This window comes from Heterodontus francisci, chromosome 7, assembly GCF_036365525.1.
Source record: "Heterodontus francisci isolate sHetFra1 chromosome 7, sHetFra1.hap1, whole genome shotgun sequence".
Lineage (NCBI taxonomy): Eukaryota > Metazoa > Chordata > Chondrichthyes > Heterodontiformes > Heterodontidae > Heterodontus > Heterodontus francisci.
The window spans coordinates 71321664-71342458 of NC_090377.1; the positions used below are offsets into that span (position 1 = coordinate 71321664).

Consider the following 20795-nt stretch of genomic DNA (forward strand, 5'->3'; position numbering starts at 1 on the left):
TGAGCCTTACGTCAGTGGTAGGGAAGTTATTAGAGAGGATTCTTCGGGACAGGATTTACTCCCATTTGGAAACAAACGAACTTATTAGCGAGAGGCAGCATGGTTTTGTGAAGGGGAGGTCGTGTCTCACTAATTTGATTGAGTTTTTTGAGGAAGTGACAAAGATGATTGATGAAGGAAGGGCAGTGGATGTTATCTATATGGACTTCAGTAAAGCCTTTGACAAGGTTCCTCATGGCAGACTGGGACAAAAGGTGAAGTCACACGGGATCAGAGGTGAGCTGGCAAGATGGATACAGAACTGGCTCAGTCATAGAAGAGAGGGTAGCAGTGGAAGGGTGCTTTTCTGAATGGAGGGATGTGACTAGTGGTGTTCCGCAGGGATCAGTGCTGGGACCTTTGTTCTTTGTAGTATATATAAGTGATTTGGAGGAAAATGTAGCTGGTCTGATTAGTAAGTTTGTGGACGACACAAAGGTTGGTGGAGTTGCGGATAGTGATGAGGATTGTCAGAGGATACAGCAGGATATAGATCGGTAGGAGACTTGGGCGGAGAAATGGCAGATGGAGTTTAATCCGGACAAATGCGAGGTAATGCATTTTGGAAGGTCTAATGCAGGTGGGAAGTATACAGTAAATGGGAGAACCCTTAGGAGTATTGACAGGCAGAGAGATCTGGGTGTACAGGTCCACAGGTCACTGAAAGATAAGGTAGTCGATAAGGTAGTCAAGAAGGCATATGGCATGTTTGCCTTCATCGGTCGGGGCATAGAGTATAAAAATTGGCAAGTCATGCTGCAGCTGTACAGAACTTTGTTAGGCCACACTTAGAATATTGCATGCAATTCTGGTCACCACACTACCAGAAGAACTTGGAGGCTTTGGAGAGGGTACAGAAGAGGTTTACCAGGATGTTGCCTGGTCTGGAGGGCATTAGCTATGAGGAGAGGTTGGATAAACCCGGATTGTTTTCACTGGAACGATGGAGGTGGAGGGGTGACATAATAGAGGTTTACAAAGTTATGAGCGGCATGGACAGAGTGGATAGTCAGAAGCTTTTTCCCAGGGTAGAAGAGTCAGTTACTAGGGGGCATAGGTTTAAGGTGCGAGGGGCAAAGTTTAGAGGGGATGTGTGAGGCAAGTTCTTTACACAGAGGGTGGTGAGTGCCTGGAACTTGCTGCCGGGAGAGGTGGTAGAAGCAGGTACAATAGCGACGTTTAAGAGGCATCTTGACAAATACACGAATAGGATGGGAATAGAGGGATATGGTCTGCGGAAGTGCAGAAGGTTTTAGTTTAGGCAGGCATCAAGATCGGCGCAGGCTTGGAGGGCCAAATGGCCTGTTCCTGTGCTGTACTGTTCTTTGTACTAACTTTATAATGGGAAAATCATTGATCAAGCAGCTGAAAATGGCTGTGCTAAGATCACTGCTGTAGCAGTGTCTCAGAACTGCAACGATTAGCCTCCAACACACAGAATTGTTACAGCACAAAAGGAGGTAACGGTGCCAATTGTCATAAAAGCCCCATCACTAATGTCCTTTAGGGAAGGAAATTTGCCATCCTTATTTGGTCTGACTCCAGGCCCATAGCAATGTGATTGACTGTTCACTCCGTTGTCAAGGGCAAGTGGGGATAGGCAACAAATGCTGACCTTGTCAACAATGCCCACATCCCATGAAAGATTTAATAAAAAGTCTTCAAAGATATATTTTTTGTAACTACTGACTGATATTTTTGGGAGAAACTTCCACAAGAAGATCAACTTGTAATTATAATTCTAGACATTCAAAAGAGGCGACAAAATTTCAGTTCACTTCGCATTGATTTGGATTCCACTAACAGAAAAAGTGCTTTCAACAATTCAAAATGTTGGGTAGGGGGTTGAATTTAGTTTTAATTCGCAATGAATATTTTTTAAAATAATGCACATCGTAATAAGTTCATATATAAACCTTTCGACATGATTATAGGCCAGCCGACTACACCCTGCCGGCTTGCGCACGGAAACCTCTTGCATCAGACAAGAGGAGTTCGTTCGTGGATTGTTGATGTAGCAGTTGGAGCCGGAGCCACGCCATCAGGTACAGTCACAATTTAACAGTTAAACACAATAAAATGTATCTCAAACGAAGGTTCGGTACAGTTGCTCCGATTGTTCAATACTGCGCCCACATCCGATTCCTGGTCTGGCGTTTATTTGCATCCCACAAATGGAGGATGAGGGAAGTTGTATTTTCTGCACTGTTTTTAGATTAATTTAGTAACGTAAATAAGCGAAATCCATCGCCACCTCAATTAAAACCACAGCTCGGACATAACACCGCGCCTGCAACGACCTGACCTCATAAGACCTGCAGACATTACTTCAACTAGAAGATTTTAGGACTGAATAAATACCTTGATTTCAGCGAGTAGCTCATTTTTGGTCATACTTTCCCTCTGGACTGCTTTAATTCCATTTTCTTCTAGAATCTTCTTGCAGCTGGAATCTACACGTTCACTGATGAGGATTTTAGATACGGAGAAAGCCATCTTTCTTCCTGCCTATTTTCTTCCCAACTTTGTGTTCGCCGCAGCAACAGTAAGCACGTGATCACCGGTCCTGCTTTTTATGAGCTGCCTAACCCCGCCCTATGGCAAATTATATAAAATATCTTCCAAAAGAAGTGCAAGCTCGTGCATGTTAAATCGGGACTGAATATGTTGATTTTAAACTTGACAATGCGATGATTGTTGTAAACCGCAATTTGTTTTGATTTCAAACAGAGTTGACAAATTTCAGAATAATATCTGATTACTGAACAAAGGGAAATATTTAATATAAAATAAAAACAAGAAATGCTGGAAATACTCAGCAGATCTGGCATCTGTGGAGAGAGAAGCAGAGTTAACGTTTCAGGTCAGTGACCCTTCAGAAAGAGAAATATTTCTTCAGTTACCACATTTTCACCCATGGACATTTTGTGAAAGTGGTGCTGACATAATTAGTGTTTGTATGCTTTATTGTTCGAAAAAGGCTTGTGTAAGGGACGCATATACACGGGACATACGAACATAGGAGTAGGCCATTCGGCCCTTCAAGCCTTCTGTGCTATTCGATAAGATCATGGCTGATCTGGTTGTGGTCTCAACTCCACTTTCCCACCTGCCCCCCATAACCTTTCACTCCCTTGTCTATCAAATATTTATCTAACTCAGCCTTGAATAAATTCAATGATCCAGCTTCCACTGCTTTCTGGGGAAGATAATTCCACAGAGCAACAACCCTTTGAGAAAAAAGTTTCTCTTCTGTCTTATTCTTAAACTGTGTCCCCTCGTTCTAGTCTCCCCAACAAGAGGAAACCTCCTCCACCACGGTATTCCAGCCTCCTCAGGATCTTGTATGTTTCAATAAGATCACCTCCTTCTAAAGTCCAATGGGTATAGCCCAAACCTGTTGAACCTTCCTTCATAATATAAGCCCTTCATCCCAGGAATTAGTCGAGTGAACCTTCTCTGAACTGCGTCTACCACAATTATATCCTTTTTCAAATAAGGAGACCAGAAGCGTACACAGTACTCCAGATGTGGGCTCACCAAGGTCCTGTACAACTGCAGTAAAACTTCCCTATTTTTATAAAAGCAAAATACTGCGGATGCTGGAAATCTGAAACAAAAACAAGAAATGCTGGAATCACTCAGCAGGTCTGGCAGCATCTGTGGAAAGAGAAGCAGAGTTAACGTTTCGGGTCAGCGACCCTTCTTCGGAACTGACAAATATTAGAAAAGTCACAGATTATAAACAAGTGAGGTGGGGGTTGGACAAGAGATAACCTCCAATCCTCTGGCACCTCCCCTGTATCTAGGGAAGATTGGAAGATAATGCCAAGCCCTTCCGCTATCTCCATCCCTACTTTCTTTAGCAACCTGGGATGCAAGGCATACGGACCAGGTGACTTATCCACTCTTAGCATAGCCAGCCATTCCAGTATATTCTGCCATAAATTGTCACCCCATCCATCACCTCTACCATCTCCATTCTACTGATATTTTGTCAGCATCCTCTTTCTTTGTAAACACCGATACAAAGTACTCATTAAGTATTCTAGCCTTGCCTTGCGCCTCGAAGCATGTATCCCCTCATAGGAGCCACCCTTACTTACTACTGTTACTACCCACTTTCTTTTACTTTTGTATTTCTAAGCAGGTGTAAGATAAATGTTCTGATATGAAGAGTAATACGCTGTATTGATTTTCCAGTACTGTCTACTTTTAATAAACTGGATTTGGGGTATACAACCTAAGTTGCATGGTCTGATAGAGTATTTATTCTTCCGAGTTTATTGAATTAGGAGAACATACTGTCAACTCACTGAGCTAACAACAGTAACAATGGTTACTGTTTGACTACAGGGCTTGAACTACTTTGTACCTATAAAGTTACATTCTATTTCACAGAAAATACCTTCTCCAACATAGATCCTAATATCTGCATTTTCTCTCTCTAATCCTATGCATCTTTTTCTTCTTTTAAAAATATTTCTAAAAGCCATCTTTGACCAAGCTTTCCAATACTCCCCTTAATTCTCCCTTCCTGGCTCAATGTCAATTTTTGACATGCCCATTTGTAAAGCACCTTGGAAGATTTTTGCATTGAATATGTAATATAAATGCAAGTTGCTGCTGTTGTCCTTTCCTAGCCCACTGACAAGCTGCTATTGCAGCCCTACTATGACAGAAAAGAGATGTGTTAGAATGCTGTCTCTGAAAGATACCTTCCAACAATTCTCACATTAATTGTGTATATCATTTGGTGGTTGTATGCCTCCATGGGAGAAGGGGGCAAGATTGGGAAGGTGATCGGATGCTATCAGCCCTTTCATTCGGGCATAAGCGTAGCATGACATATGGAGTGTATGCAATAGAGTTAGTAGTGCACGAGGCACCAAAATCAACAACACTCCACCCCACTCAGTTCCTTAATGTTGGCTGCTTTGTGGGTGAAATGCTACCGTGGGTGCAAATTCTCAAGTTAGTTTTGCAAGGTGAGGAAATCCCAAATATAAGAATTACCAGTCACAGCACCATTTCGTCCCTAAAGCAGCAGGAGATAACAGGAGACTCCGCATTTACAGACTGCCTTTGTTGTTCTCTAGGTGCACCAAACCACTACACAGTGAATTTACTGTTGAAATGTATAACTATTGTTTTCTAAGCAGATGTACCAGCCAATTCGCACATAGCAAATCTCCACAAATGGTAAATGAATGAATAACCAGTTTTTGTTTTTTGTAGTGCTGGTTCAAGGATGGATATTAGTTTAGTTTAGCTTAGTTTAGTTTAGAGATACAGCACTGAAACAGGCCCTTCGGCCCACCGAGTCTGTGCCGACCATCAACCACCCATTTATACTAATCCTACACTAATCCCATATTCCTATCACATCCCCACCTGTCCCTATATATTTCCCTACCACCTACCTATATTAGGGGCAATTTATAATGGCCAATTAACCTATCAACCTGCAAGTCTTTGGCATGTGGGAGGAAACCGGAGCACCCGGAGGAAACCCACGCAGACACAGGGAGAACTTGCAAACTCCGCACAGGCAGTACCCAGAATCGAACCCGGGTCCCTGGAGCTGTGAGGCTGCGGTGCTAACCACTGCGCCACCGTGCCGCCACCGTGGCCTGTACATTGGAAGAACTCACTGCCATGGGATCTTTTATGTCCATCTAAACAGATAGACTGAAAATAGGAGAAGGAATTACACTGAAAGTGAAGGGAATAGTCTTTGGAACTAATGGAAAGTTAAGGTGAGGAATGTAGATGTCACCCTCATTGAGGCTTGGGGAGTCAAGGTGGGGGGAGGGAGTATGAATGTAAATTGAGATGATAAAGTGACAAAATGTACTGGAAATGGAGGAGAATACTGCTGTGAACTGTGCGAGGTAGGCGTTTGAGGGGGAGAATGCCCCTGTAAATGAGTGACGGATGAGATGGGTAGAGGGAAATGAGTGCCTCTATGAAGGGGATGAAACAGAATGTCATGCCCAGTAAAGACATATATTCCTAACTTTTAGGATATGAACTTAATTCAATGACTTTTCCTGTTTTTAAAAAAAAAAGTAGACAATATGCTGCACAGATGGCTGCCAAAGGTAAGATGACCTGGCCTGTGTATTCAAAAATTGTCTCACTGTCCCAAAAGGACAAAATCCATACTAAAAAAGTGTTGACTACACCCATCCTGAAACCATCAAGAAACATTCCTGAATTGAATGGATTTCTTCTGAGACAAAGAAGGTGTGAAGTAGACACACTATAACAGAATGCTACTCATCCAGACATTAATAGATAGCCATTGATTCCACATCCCGGCCCATTGTGTGGTTACACCAGGGGAATAGGCCATGCGTCAAATAACAGAAATGCTAATATGATGAATTGTGACCTTAAAAGGTAACCCTCCGGAGGGAGAGATAGAAGGACATCACAGCAACATTACAGAAGGTAGTCCAGACAGGGGCTGTGGAAAGATCCAGCCTAAACAAAAAGCAGCCCTGCTGCTAATTCTACACTTCAACTTGGTGCAACAGAGAACTGAAAGTGATGGTACCTCCAGTCTGAAATCTTAACCACCAAAAACCTACAACCCCTCAACAAGTTCAAGACTACAAACACCCAGGCCTGAACGTTTAAAAGAGACTATCCTACTTAGCAAGATTCAACAAGTTTACCGGAAACCACGAGCCCCTACCACACCTTGAATTCTTACCCTTGACCTTCTATCTATCTTCTCTTGAGAGTGAATGCATGAGAGGTGTGGCAAACAGTCTGGGGAATGAATATTGTTCAATAAATAATTAATCTTCTGTTTTAAACCTGTAAGAAAACTTCATTTTTCTGTTTAATTTGACCCTTAAAAACACTCCGGGACTACCCCATCATTTTAAACAAAACACAATTGAGGTCAGTTGGAAGGTGAACAGTGGGAACCATCCACACCCCTTACCATCTCTCCATAACAAGAGTGACTGATAAAGTAGTCTTTAGGGAAGTGGTGGTCCAGTTGGTCTCTTGAATACAAATATGCTTAAATGTCTATAATTTCCTATGGTTTCTCAAATTTTAAATATATAAATTATGTAATAAAATGTTTAAATGAACCAGAGGACACCATTTTTAATGTAAAAGTTCAACATTTTCCTGGGCACACATTTCCAGATCCCTCTAAAAATGTTTACACTAATGGACATGGGCACCATTTGAAAGAAGTGTGCACAATTTTATTGCTTATGCCTCTTTTTTGGGAAGATTTCCTGCTTCACAAAGCTCTGGGTGCCAGGGGGTGGCCATGCATCATGCAGCTCGGTTGTGTTACACCCATTTATGTGTGAAGTCGTTTGAACATGAGTGTTCCGAGGTTTGTAGTTGTAAGTTACAGCTATAATCTGTTCTCTAAAGTTATGTATGTAAGGTTGTGTAAGAACTTGGCATGGGCCAGTAATAAATGTGCATCAGGATGCTTGACAACACTTTGCAGCATGAATACATGGGACATGAACCTGAAAAATGGAACAATCAGATATATTTTATCTTATTTAGCATGTGCTGTCCTTTTCTGTTTCTATCCCATCAGCTTACAGATACTGCACACAACATTAAACTCTCCTCCTGCCAAGCATGTTCACCTCCTTCCCCCTGGAGCGGATGCCCTGGAATGGCAAAAAAGGCAAACCACCTTCCATCCTCTTCATGTAGCAGGACTCCCATTTTGCCAGCCATCAAAAAGAGGGTTCAAATGTCAATGTCATTCCATCACCAGCCCACATACAAGGTTTACCACCTACACAATGAATGAGCCAACTAATGGGTATTGCTAGCCACTTTTTTTTGCCAAAACTGTATTTGATAAACATCAAATTTTGTTCAGAAATTAACACTTCTACTTTATTTCAGCAGATAGAAAATACACCTTAAATAAGTGTTATTACTGATATATATGACCTCTTACTTTGTAACTAACCACACCTGCTCAGTAAAAACATTGTGATTTTAGAATTCCAAAGACATGCCTGTAAATGGTGCTATCTATGGAAACAGTGGAATACTACCAACAGCCCAAATGGTACCTGGATAGTTATTTCACCCCCGAGATTCCTCACCACCACCAGCTGAATAATTTTTCAGACTCCATTCTGCCACCCCCCTCCCCCCCCACCCCACTTCGTGTCTAGCCATGAGTTGTAGGGTGTGCAAAATTCCAAGTTATTATTTATGAAACTGGGTTGTCCAACAGTAGTGTGTCCTTCTTCGTATTCGGAGATCTGAAGGTATTTGAGATGTATTTGTAGATTCTTGTGAATGCTAGCCATGGTGGGGGAGGAGTGTTTAATTCATATACTGAATTTGGGGTTACATTTACTCCTGTAGTATTTGAAATCTGACTCTTAACACTCAGTATGAGTTCTGCCTTGGTGGGTCTCTCACCTCTAAATCAGAAGGTTTTGGGTTCAAATCCCACTCCAGAGACTTGAGCCCAAAAATCTAGGTTAACGATCATGTCCAATACTGCAGGAGTACTATGCTGTCAGAGGTGCCATCTCCTTGGAGGAGACATTACACCAAGGCCCTGTAATCCCTCTCAACTAGCACTATTTTGAAGAGGAGCAGCAGAGTTATTTTCCTGATGTCCTGGCCAATATTTATCCCTCAATCAGCATCACTAAAACAGATTATCTGGTCATTATCACATTGCTGTTTGTGGGTGTTTGCTGTGTGCAAATTGGCTACTGGATTTTCTACATTACAACTTCAAAATGTATTTAATTGACTGTAACGTGCCTTGGGATGTCGTGAGGTTGTGAAAGGCGCTATATAAATGCACGTTTTCCTTTCTTTCAAAGTACAGTAGTGTATGGAGGGATTTCTGTGCAGGGACATGCCCTGTGTTTTGCAGTTTTTAAACGTGTATCCTGACAGCCAACGACAAAACTCATATTTATATTGTGCCTTTAACATAATAAAATGTCTCCAGGAGCATTATTAAATTAAATATGACACCGAGCCACATAAGGAGATATTAGCTCAGATGACCAAAAGCATATTCTGATAGTTGGCCAAATGTCTTGATCTTCTGAAAGATTCTTAAAAATGAGGTGGTGGGGTTAGTGATATGAAATAGGATTTCATCCACATTGGCAATATTTTGTACAGAGCGCCTCCAAATTGAATTCTGTAAATGTTTCAGATTCCTGTGATACTAGTTACCAGGGTTCTAGGACTAAAAAAAAGAGAAGATAAGGGTCCCTGCATTACAATCCCCATGAAAGTAGGAATGCTTGGGAGCTAAGCAGTGGTGCACATGGTGGATGTAAGTCTGGAGTATAGGATTTTGATCTACTTCCTAAACACAATGACAAAGGCTGTTATAAAAGGGATGCTGGAAATCTGAAATAAAAACAGAAAGTGCTGGAAATGCTCAACAGGTCTGGCAGCTTCTGTGGCGAGAGAAACAGTTAACGTTTCAGGTCTGTGACCTTTCATCAGAACTGGCAAAGGTGAGAAATGTAATAGGCTTTGAGCAAATGAAAAGGGGTTGGGGGGGGGGTGGGGGTGGGGAAGAAGAATTAAAAGGAAAGTGTGTGATAGGGCAGAGGGCAGGAGAGATTAAATGACAAAGATGTCACAGAATAAAGGCAAAGGGAGTGCTAATAGTTGAATTAAAAGACAAAGCATTAGGCCAGATAGAGTGTTAATGACAGAATAAAGAACAGCTTTGTCCAAAAGCAAAAACCTTAAAAACAAGTTTAAGACAGGCACATGATTAAAAAAAATAAATAAATTTTTTTTGAAAAGGCAGTTGTGCTCTGAAATTATTGGACTCAATGTTGTGGCTATTTGTTTGAGTCATGAGCCAAAATTTCCACTCCTAAAATGAAGCATCACAGAAGGTGTCTGTTCCCTACATGCTCATAGGCACTCACCTGGGTCAAGAGACCAAGTCCTTACTTGGACATATGTGACCACAAGTGCCTCAAAAGCTCTGTTTTCCTTTGGGATCTGTTGGAGAAATATGACCATTGCTGGCTTTAGGATCTGCAGCCCACTTTCACCAGGAAAACAGCACTGTCTGTACCAGTCAAGGTCACCAGTGCCCTGAATTTCTTTGCATGGATCTTTTTAAGCAGCATCTGGTCATCTGTGTACAGTATTGGTCTCCTTATTGAAGGAAGGATGTAAATGCGTTGGAAGCAGTTCAGAGAAGGTTTACTAGACTAATAGCTGAAGTGGGCAGGCTGTCTTATGAGGAAAGGCTGGACAGGCTACGCTTGTATCTGCTGGAGTTTAGAAGGGTAAGAGGTGACTTGAGGGGTCCTGACAGGGTGGATGTGGAAAGAATGTTTCCTCTTGTGGGAGAATCTAGAACTAGGGGTCACTGTTTAAAAATAAGGAGTCACCCATTTAAGACAGAGATGAGGAGAAATTTTTTCTCTGAGGGTCATGAGTCTTTGGAACTCCCTTTCTCAAAAGCTGTGGAAGCAGAGTCTTTGACTATTTTTAAGGCAGAGGTATATAGATTCTTGATAAACTGGGGGGTGAAAGGTTATTGGGGGTAGGTGGTAATGTGGAGCTTAGGTTACAATCAGATCAGCCATGATCTTATTGAATAGCAGAGCAGGCTCAAGGGGCCGAGTGACCTACTGTTGCTTCTAATTCGTATGTTTGTATGAAGCCGCTATAACATTTTCATCATGCAATAAGCTACCATATCAGTCCTCATGACAGAGTCCTGGATTCAGATTTTGATTAATGTTCAAGGTCAGGCTTTTGCATAGAGAAGGGCATCATCCCATAGAGATATAATGAGACCCTTGCAAAAACGAGGAGGCCGATTGATCAGACAGTAGGATATCTCAAGCCCCACTTTAGGGGGGGGGGGAATTTTATGCTCTCCGCCTTGGCGGATTTGGTGGCGTGCAGGATAATATAATTAGGCGGGAGGTGTTTTTTGGATTCCCGATGCGAGAAATGTAAGAGAAATTAAGTTGGCAGTGGGTTAGCAGCATTCTGGGGTTCCCTTGGTGTGGTGGCGGATTGCAGCTTTGCATTCATTCAAATAACATGAATACTTATTACCCTAAGCATAGTTACAATTTAGTCCTATTTGCCAGATCAAGTGAACGGCGAGTGATATTCCCGTGTCACCCAGTTCACGATTGTTTCATTGTGGCGTGCAGCAGTTGAATTTGTGCCGTTGAGTCTCAGGTCTATGCTGTTCTCTCTTGTTAGCCTCCAGGCTTGGCATCAGCAAGGGTGAATCTTCTTGGGAGATGGTGGTGACATCAAGGGTGGGGGCTACATGGAAGAGCAGGGTAGGGTAGTCAGGGAGTGAAGGGTGGGGCTGATCGGGTGCATGGAGGAACAGGGGAGAATGGAGTGGAGCATCCAGCATGTTGAATGGTTTCTGTTGATGCTGAAAATACATGTTGTCAGCTGCGGGGGTGGTGGGTGGATTATAGCAGTACAGTGTGAAGATATTTGGCAAGGGCCTAAAGGGAGGGATGAGTGCTGTCAACGTCGAGGAGCTGTGGGGCAAATTGAGGGTACTGGCTAGTAGAGGGGATGGTCACAGTCAATGGGGACAAATGGATTCTGTAGCAGAGTAGGTGAAGACTAATGGGTGGGAAATCGACAACTTCATATGGAGGGGAACAGGACTCGGCAACAACAGTCAGTTTGATATGAGGAAGTTCAAGGGTAGGAGTTGGCATGTCGATAGTAGAAATGGGGGAAGGATGGCATGAATGCATTGATAATTACACTGTGCATGGTAATGAGGGGAGGCTCAAAGGTTACAGAGGGAAGGGTAACGGTAACATTGGGTAGGTCAAGGGTGATGGGTTTAAGCTGGAAGGTTGCAGGAGGAGGTTGGAAGGTGGGGAGACTTGCCCTGAATTCTGTGCACGCCATTTTCTCCAATGACGATGGAAACCACATAGATATTCAAGGAGAGTGGGAGGAGGCAAACAACAGTAGGTGTGTCTTCTACCTGGCTGCAATTTGAAGGCAGATATAAGGGAGCTGTTCATTGCCTCAATGTTTCAGCTCACTGGCAACAGAGAGCTGAATTGCCACACTTTGCTTATTTATTTTTCAGAAAAGCCACAGCGACAAGAGTCTCATACACCCAATTTGTCCAGTACCACAGGAAGAAGAGCAAAGGGAGAGACTAAGGAGGGCTCTTTTCCCTTAACTCATGCTGCCTGAGCACCAGCAACAGGCAGAACAGGAAGTTGAAGATGATCCGAATGATAACAACCAGGAACAGCCTTATCGAAGATGGGCACTCACTCATCATCGCATCCTCAGGAAAAGGACAAATTACCTGCAAATGTCAGAGAGGCAATGCCAAGGATGCTTTAGAATGTCACATGAAATGGTCACAGAAATTTGTAGGATCCTGTGGCATGCCCTGCAGCCGCTTGGCTTCGGTGGGAACGCTATGCCAGTTGTCCTCAATGTGACTGCTGCACTCAATTTATTTGCTGGTGTGTCCTTCCAGGGATCCATGGGCGACATATGTGGCATCTGGCAGTCTGCAAACCACAGGAGGTGACCAATGCCCTCATCTACTTACCCCTGGACGAGGACAGCCAGGCAGCACAGCTGGACTTCAAACAAAATTCTGCAAGGACTTCAAACAACATTGGACTGTAAATTTGCAAACACTCTCATTTTTTCTATTTTAAATGTTGTTTATATCCCCATAGTGTTTAAAAATTTAGCTCTTCTAATTAAAGAGTTAATTTGTTGATTTAAAATCACCTGGTTTGGTTAGCCTCATTCAGGGGTTAACAGATGGGTCTTTCTTTCAGTTGGAAAGTTTGAAATGATATGTTAGGCGACCTGTGGAGCGACAGGATTGAATTATCAGTGCATCTCTCCCACCACAGTCGGAATCGTATATTTTGATTGGGGGCTTTGACAGGAGCGGTCCGTTGTAACACTACGGAAACTCTTTCCTCAGTTCAGTCTGAATAGTCACTTGATTCACTTTTATTTGAGGACAAGACAGACAATTTGGATAATGAAGGCTCAGGCAAATTCCAGATCGAAGGGTTACAAATTTAGTACTTGTTTTCTGAAAGCACTTTTGTTAGTGGTGCAAAAGGATTATAAATCCTAGTTTTTGCACATCCTTTCTCTACACGTTTGAAGAGTGGTTGGGGGAAGAAGCTCCTTCGCAATCACTCCGGACAGTTTCAGTGTAGTTCTAGACCAAGAAAGACAGAAAAGGATTCATGTGCTATTAGTGTAGCAAAGGTAGAGTGTGAACTTGTTTTATGGAAACACCATTTGCTCTTTTCTGAGAGTATAAAGTATTTCAAGTTCTAAAGTCCACTATGGACGTGTAGCTCCTGTTGAAAACTAAGGCAGTTTAACCAAAACATCAAAATATTTTTTTAAAAGTTTATAAAAAGTATTTAGAATTGTTTTTTTTTTGGTGTTAAATACTATTCAGAAGTATTTAAAGTCATTTAAAAGTTTAGAAAACACGCACCTGCCTTTCAGCAGGAAGTTGACTTTATTGGGTGCGTCTTCAGCTCCTGGCACCATGGGGTGTGACCTTGCAGAAAGACACCTTACTGCAAGGCCTTGCTATTCCTCGCATCGGCAGGCTATGCTTCAGCCAGAAGTGGAAATTCTTGCTGTAGCCAACCACACATTTCTCAGCATAGTTGGTGGCAAATGCCAGTCTATTGCCACTGACCGCAATATTCAGACTACCACTTTTAATGTGGGGCATAAGTGTGAACTGTAAATATATCTGATCACTACCTTAGTCTGTAAAAGTGGTCTAGTGTTCTGCTATTTCTTTTTATTGCTGTGAAACAACATGAAATGTAGTGAGCATTCTACATATTCTCCAGTAAGCAATTTACTAAGATTGCAGCTAATTGTCAGATCTCGGATACACTAACTCAGTGTGGCACAGAATAGAGGTTTCAGTTCACAGAAGATGTAGTCTGCTTACAAAATTATCAAGTGAATCTAATTAAAGAAAAGGTGTGTGATTCCACTCAAAAATAAAAGACCCAAATGTTATGTTTTGTTAAAATGTACTCAATATGATTAGTAACATGAGACTGCTACACAGTGAATCACAATCTGTTATTTCAGTAGCAAAAACTAAAAATCCATGTGTAATTAAAAAAATTTAATACAATTGTCTCTCACTATGTAACCATTTTTAAAAATCCAGTGCATTATTTTTAAATAGTTAACATTATTAAAACATTTCATTAGTTCAAAAATTGGGTCACAGTTAATCCATTTGTAGACTTAAGTTTGAAGTTCACATGACAAAAAGGTGTTGAACTTGCACACGATGAATGAACATTTTATTTCTGCACAGGCTGAACACTGCTTTGATTCCACTTTGAATTCAATAGGTATAGTAACTTAGGCGTAGCAAGGCGTTTTAAAAAAAAAAATCCATGAATACACAAGTTCATTTGGGGTTTAAGAGATTCTTCCCTTAAAACATACAGCATGCAAAATCCCAGCCTGATGCAATACACATCATAAAATGAAGAAAACTCAGTGCGGAGAGCTCCTACAATTTGCTTCACTAATTAGAAGTACAACATTGTTTCTAATGCAATTCCTCAGGCATTACGCAATAGCCTCCCATGCTCAACCAACCAATAACAGAATATTTTGATACCATTAATTATACATAACATGAACACTGGCTATTCTTAATGAACAAGAGAAACAATAGGGCAGTAGACAAACAGCCCAATGAAATATATATTTACTTGTTTCACAATGGTAGCAAATTGTGCTTTGTTCCACAATGTTGATGCAGTTGAGGTTTAGCAGAATTATGAAACAAGCTTAATTTACATTTATAGAGCCTGAGTAATGCACCATTCTCAATTTGCAAGACCAATCCTAATGTGAACAGCAAGTAATTTTTGTTAAAAAGTACAATCCCATTACATATTGGTGTAGTCAATTTAAACAACATTCCAGAATATTCAGTGGGAGGTATGCAGTAAAACCTAAATTATGAACTTGACCAATTCAAATTCCTTTGTTAGCAATATAAAAGTCAAACCTTAGGAAAAAGGTGCAATGGCCATACTGTGTGAAAAAACTCAATCCACAGCCTCATTATTAGCTATTGATAACTTGCTGAAATTACAGTGACCAAGAAAATTGTTTTAATCCTACAGTAATTGTGATCATTTTACGAATGAAACATTCTTGAATTATAATCAAATGAAAATAAAATGTGGACTTAAAAGTCCGATTTTTGTTTGTGCAGGTTTATAAATAAATCTACGAAAGAGATTTCCTTAAATCTTCAAACATCTTTTCAAATAAGATAGGATTTCTTCACCTGAAGACCATATCATAATTGACGGCTGTATAGAACCAGAGTTTCCATCAACCATTTCATGAATCAGTTTTTCTAACTTGTAGCCTTTTCTGACCATAGCAATATCACACTTTTTCAAACCTTTAATGGGGCACAAGTCATTCCCTCCATCACCAGTATAAATGGTTTTTTTATACTGTACCCCTATTTTAAGTTGGTCAGCAACAAAGTCAGCTAATGCTTTTTTCTTACAAAGATTATCAGGGCATTGTGGACAGTTGTGAAAATGAAAATTCTTAATTGTAAGATGACTTTCTTCATCAAAAGTTGCTGGATTTGTAAGAATGCTATCAAATGCTAAGGTGCTATTTATAACTTCTAAGATCCAATTGATGAAAATTGTATTAGAATCAGAAATTATTATGCAGTCAACTTGATCCTTGCTTTGGCAAATGAACTTCAGGAGATCAACCATCCCTGGAATTATTGGCATAGATTGCATAACCTGTTTCATTTCAGATTCCTTGATTCCTTGGTCTCCAATGTAGGCAAGGACTCTTTGCATATATTCATTCCAGTGTTTTCCATCATATGTTTTGCGAAGCCAGTCTGGAAGCTTCTTTTCAGGTGTACATCTCACAACCCAAGTGTCACTGTTCCCATCTACAATTGTGTGATCAAAATCAAAAACTAGTAAACTCTTCATTCTCTGGATACTTTATTTTGTTTCTAAGAAAAAAAGCAAAAAGAAAATGAATGGTTTGGGTGTAACAAACTCTCATGTTGATTACAATACAAAATAATGAACATGTCACCTACTTGCCCTGCAAGTTATGATGTTGGGAAATTCCACAACAGAAAGGATGAATGACTCAACACATCCTCTGTATTTTTCCTCTGAACTAGCTCACACTGGAAATATAAAAGTTGAGGGCAAATCAATATACTACTTTTCTTTTCAGTACTGCACAGGTACTCTAATAAATTATGGTTGTATGATAAAACACAGATCTGTTGTGCTTCAAATTATGAAACCTTTATTATATTTGAGTGTGGAATAATAGCGAGCCCAGGGAATTAGAGTTTTTAAGATGGGGTCATGCTATCTTTTTCTGTTCTTTATTCTTCAGGGGCTGTCAATAATTCAAATATGTAGATGCTGGAGTATAGATGCCAGCTTCAAGGGAGATGGCTTGTATTTGTTTTTTCAAATTCTTTCATGGAATGTGAGCATTGCTGGCTAGGCCAGCATTGTTGCCCATCCCTAATTGCCCTTGAGAAGGTCGTAGTGAGCCACCTTCTTGAACCACTGCAGTACATCTGGTGTAGGTACACCCACCGTGCAGTTAGGAAGGGAGTTCCAGGTTTTAGACCCAGTGACAGTGAAGGAATGGTGATATAGGTCCAAGTCAGGATAATATGTGACTTGGAGGGGAACTTGCAGATGGTGGTGTTCCCTGGAGTCTGCTGCCCTTGTCCTTCTAGGTGGAAGGGGTCACGGGTTTTGAAGGTGCTGTCAAAGGAGGCTTGATGAGCTATTACTTGCTGGCAGGCATCTATCAGGAAAAGATGGCTTGTTTAACAGGAGCGGGCCCAAATAATTGTAACAAACTGGAATATACATTGTTACGAAGGTACTTCCATTTTTTGTTTCATTTTGGGTGACTTGTGTTTTAAAACTGAAAAAAGATTCCATAGATGCTGTACTTAGTGTTTTTTTTTCAAAAAAAGGGGTTATTGTAAGGTGTTTAGGACTTGATTTGTAAACAGCCCTTACTGGAAGTGTCCTGTCTTCAGATAATTACCCAGCAGGGTTTTTTTTTTAAAACTTGAAGATGTTTACAGAGAAATGACAGGTCAAGATTTATAGGGCTCAGGAGGCTTGACTCGAGATTGTTTTTGGTTTTGCTTTGGACAATGGAGTTTTCAAAATCAACCTGAAGGACAAAACCCCAATTCAGCCTGTTCCATCTCTTTGAAAAGCCTGCCAGTTTTTCCATCTCTTTGAGAAGCTCTTAGAAATGAGTGTAAGCAATAGAGAAATTGATGATGCATTCCTCCTGAAAAGCCTGCCTGAAACCCCATTTGCTACATTTCCCTGAGATGTTGGAAAAACCTGCTGGATAAAATCCTTGACGCCACCTGAATAAATTGCTCCAGAGAAAGATCCCAGTGATACCCATCTTCACATATTTGGAACGCCAAACCAAAAAGGGACAACGGACATCTTTGCATATCTTTTTTTTTGAAGAATTAGCAAGTATTTGGTCAAAATATTCTTTTTTTCGTAACAGAGCACTAAAAATAAAATCTCTTTTTTCAAGTTAACTAGTGGGGGTGTGTGTGAGGGGCTAAAGTAAAAGGGAACTTTCATATTTCAATCTGTGTGTTAATGCTTTGCGGCATTACTGGTTATGTCTTGTTTTCTAATAAACTGATAATTTTGTAGTTTATTAAAGAAACTTGATTGGTGTATTTTATTCTGGGATAAAAATAGAGTCTATGATTGACTATTGGTAACTGGGTAAACGTTATGTTGTGACCTGTGGAGAAGTGGAATGAAGAAAGACACTGCACTCCTCCCACTTCTGTCATAACTTTCATTTAAAATTCATTACCCAATTTCCTATCAGGACTAATAAATCAAAATTTCAAAAGAAAATATTTTAAAGCTGATTTTACAAAATAACAATATAACAGACACTTTGACTACAACCAAATCACAGTACTTAGATCACTAAATATTCAAATAGCAAATATTTATTTTATTATATATTGCACATCCATCCCTAGAGTCCCCCTCTCAAGCTATTAGAGGATTTAAATATTTTACTGCCAATGGCAATCCATTTCTCCCTGGGTTTCAACCAACATGCACTTTTCAACCTGGTGACCTGGACCAAACACATGCGTTGCAATTTATTCTATCCTTTTCACCTTGTGTGTTTACATTCCCTTTTCCAAAATGTATAAAAGTTGGAAGAGTTAAGTAATGAAGAGAAAATGCTTAAAAATAAAAGTAAACAGGTCTGTAGCAAAAGAGGAACACTGGTAGAGACCTAGCAGGCCAGCAGGTCATGTGTGCCACAAATTAAACCACTGAATAAGAAAAAAATATGTATGTTAACACCAAAAGCAATTTCATATTATTCCTGACTGTTTAGTTCCCTTAAATAAGCTTTTGAAAATAGTGCTCAATCTCCATTCCTGCATACATGCTAACTGTGCCGAGGTCAAGACTCATTGATCTCCGACTCAAATTCATCCTTTCTAGGGACATCAAAACTTATGATTCAACTTCCCTGACCTTCCTGAGATAATTGTTTAATTCATTGTCTGACTGGTAAACATTTACAAGAGGAATACAGCTACATAACTTTCTGCAAACGTCAGAAACGTAACAATTTCTAGCGCTATGTTTAGGCTGAGTAATGTCATTACACTTTCGCAGCTGCTTGGAGCCATTCACCTTGTGCTATTTTTATCTAGTTTACACAGGAGAGCATTGATTGGCGGTAAATGTTACTGCATTTAGTCTCTCCCCCCCCCCCCCCCCCCCCCGGCTAATTTGCAAGATTTTCAAATTATTCCAAATCTTTGTTTTAACTAATCTCTACTAAAAGACTGACAGATCAATTCAGGAGATTTCTTAATCATTTCCGCAAATATTTGACATTGGATTTGGTCACACTTCTCTCCAAGCTGCTGACTCCAGGTAGGCCCAAAAGAGGACAGAGTCTTAGCTTTCCTTATACAGACTTACTAAAGGGACCAAGTGTCAAAATAAACTACAGCACAGAGGATAAATTACTGGTAACCCGACCAATACGCTACCGTCTGCAGTAAGCTTTCTCTTTGGTTTCCTTTCTTCTCCAATTGTCGAACCCGGGAGCGATTATCACTACTTAAAGGAACGACAGCCCAAGCACGAAATACCTTTGTTAATGTCCAGAAGACTTTCATTTGACACGAAACCTTCACTCAAAGCTACAGCGCCGAAATTAGCGAGCTCAGCGTTGCCGGGGTGTCGGATGTCCCACTCCACTCCCACATACCGCCCAGCGGCGGCGATAACACGCGACGCGAGAACGAACCAATTCTGCTCGCGCGCCGCTTCACACCAAAATCACCACCTCCATGGACTGATTATGACTCCGCCCACCGGCCGGTTGCCGGGCAATAAAAGAACACACTGGCGGGGAAGGGGCGGGACATCTTCCTCATACTTCCGGTGCTGTTGCTGGGCAACCGTGGAAAGGGAAAACATCCCTGTTGTGAGTTGAATGAAATAACTGACTAATGTCCGTGCTCGAAAATTAGCTTTTGATGCAAGTTTTGCTTTCCTTAAGCAAATGGCGACAGCTACAGACTTCACGCTTCAAAACAGAAGACTGATGAGTAACAGTAGCTGCAGTTCTCGTGAGTTTTTTGAAAGGATCAAAGGGCCCTCTATCATATTGCGTTTTTACTCATTGTTTCACTTGGCACCGATCAAGTAAATCCATAATGTATTCGGTGCCTAAAGCATTGCTATTCTTTGGGCATAGGTACCCCACATCATGGGGCGTTGAGGTCCGAGGCTTCCTCAGTGTGTGTGAGCTTTCATGCCACTCTGATGTGCATGTGGCTCAGACGGCTTGCGTTATTAAGGCCCTGACAATTATTTTCATTAATTGCATCAGGTTTTATGGGTGAAGGACAACAGACAATATTTTTCTTTGCGTACAGTTGCCCGAGGACAAAAATGATGCTATGTCTACAATATGCTTTCCGGTATAACAAAATAACAGAGCTTCCGGAGGTATGTTTTGCATGAGCTCAAATGCTTCTTTTGAGTGAATGTTATCAATCCAGCAATATCCAGTAGACATCACGATGCTAGTTAATATAAGTGAACCTGTAGTTGTATTTTACTCAAATTAATCATTTTATGGCCAGTGAACATAGCCTGAATGAAGCATTTGGGGGAATAGAAACCGGATGGCATTTGTCTTTGTAGATTTGATGTTCTGAATCTGTAGCCTTTAAACAAGGCAGTAGTGGAATGAAAATTGCAAATATAAAAAAGCTGACTTAACACTGGTGATGAATTCCAGGCAGAACTCAATTTGGGAGAGGGGGCAGCATTCCTGCTGGAAACAGAGGGAGGCCAAAAAAGGAGTCAGTTATCATTCTCAAGCCAGTTTATTTTATTCATTTGTTCATGGGATATGGGCATCATTGACAAGGCCAGTATTTATGATTTGCCCCTAGTTGTCCTTGAGAAGGCGATGGTGAGCCACCTTCTCAAACTGCTGCTGTCCATGTGGTGAAAGTACTCCCACAGTACTGTTATGTAGGGAGTTCCAGGATTTTGGCCCAGCAATGATGAATATATGTCGGAGTTGGGCTGGTGTGTATCTAGGAGGGGACCTTGAAG

At 41.0% G+C, this 20795-nt stretch overlaps 3 protein-coding genes across 8 annotated transcripts in view; 1 reads left to right on the plus strand and 2 right to left on the minus strand.

Annotated features, from left to right (window-relative positions):
- The window catches only part of phgdh (phosphoglycerate dehydrogenase), a 49525-nt gene extending 46933 nt beyond the window's left edge, over positions 1-2592 (minus strand). The window contains exon 1 of the mRNA XM_068034560.1: positions 2401-2592. Coding sequence (XP_067890661.1) covers positions 2401-2535 — 135 coding nt within the window. The 5' untranslated portion in view covers positions 2536-2592. The remainder of the gene's footprint in view (positions 1-2400) is intronic.
- Positions 2593-14091: 11499 nt separating this feature from the next.
- phospho2 (phosphatase, orphan 2) lies at positions 14092-19539 on the minus strand. Of its 4 annotated transcripts, none has more exons than XM_068035386.1 (3): positions 19313-19539; positions 16196-16288; positions 14092-16105 (listed from the first exon to the last, which is right to left on the minus strand). In XM_068035386.1, exon 3 carries the CDS (start codon positions 16080-16082, stop codon positions 15354-15356), a length of 729 nt encoding a protein of 242 aa, XP_067891487.1. In that variant the 5' UTR covers positions 16083-16105; positions 16196-16288; positions 19313-19539; the 3' UTR covers positions 14092-15353. The 4 variants fall into 4 exon arrangements, with proteins under 4 accessions (XP_067891487.1, XP_067891488.1, XP_067891486.1 ...); XM_068035387.1 differs by lacking the exon at positions 19313-19539 and adding an exon at positions 19211-19306; XM_068035385.1 differs by lacking the exon at positions 16196-16288.
- An 87-nt stretch (positions 19540-19626) lies between these two features.
- cfap210 (cilia and flagella associated protein 210) overlaps positions 19627-20795 on the plus strand; it is a 113935-nt gene continuing 112766 nt past the window's right edge. For all 3 annotated transcript variants that reach the window (XM_068034561.1, XM_068034562.1, XM_068034563.1), the window contains exon 1: positions 19627-19795. In XM_068034561.1, coding sequence (XP_067890662.1) covers positions 19729-19795 — 67 coding nt within the window. In that variant the 5' untranslated portion in view covers positions 19627-19728. The remainder of the gene's footprint in view (positions 19796-20795) is intronic.

Bases quoted from the DNA above. Each gene is read 5' to 3' on its own strand.
- phospho2 (XM_068035385.1), bottom strand. From the start codon at position 16,082: ATGAAGAGTTTACTAGTTTTTGATTTTGATCACACAATTGTAGATGGG.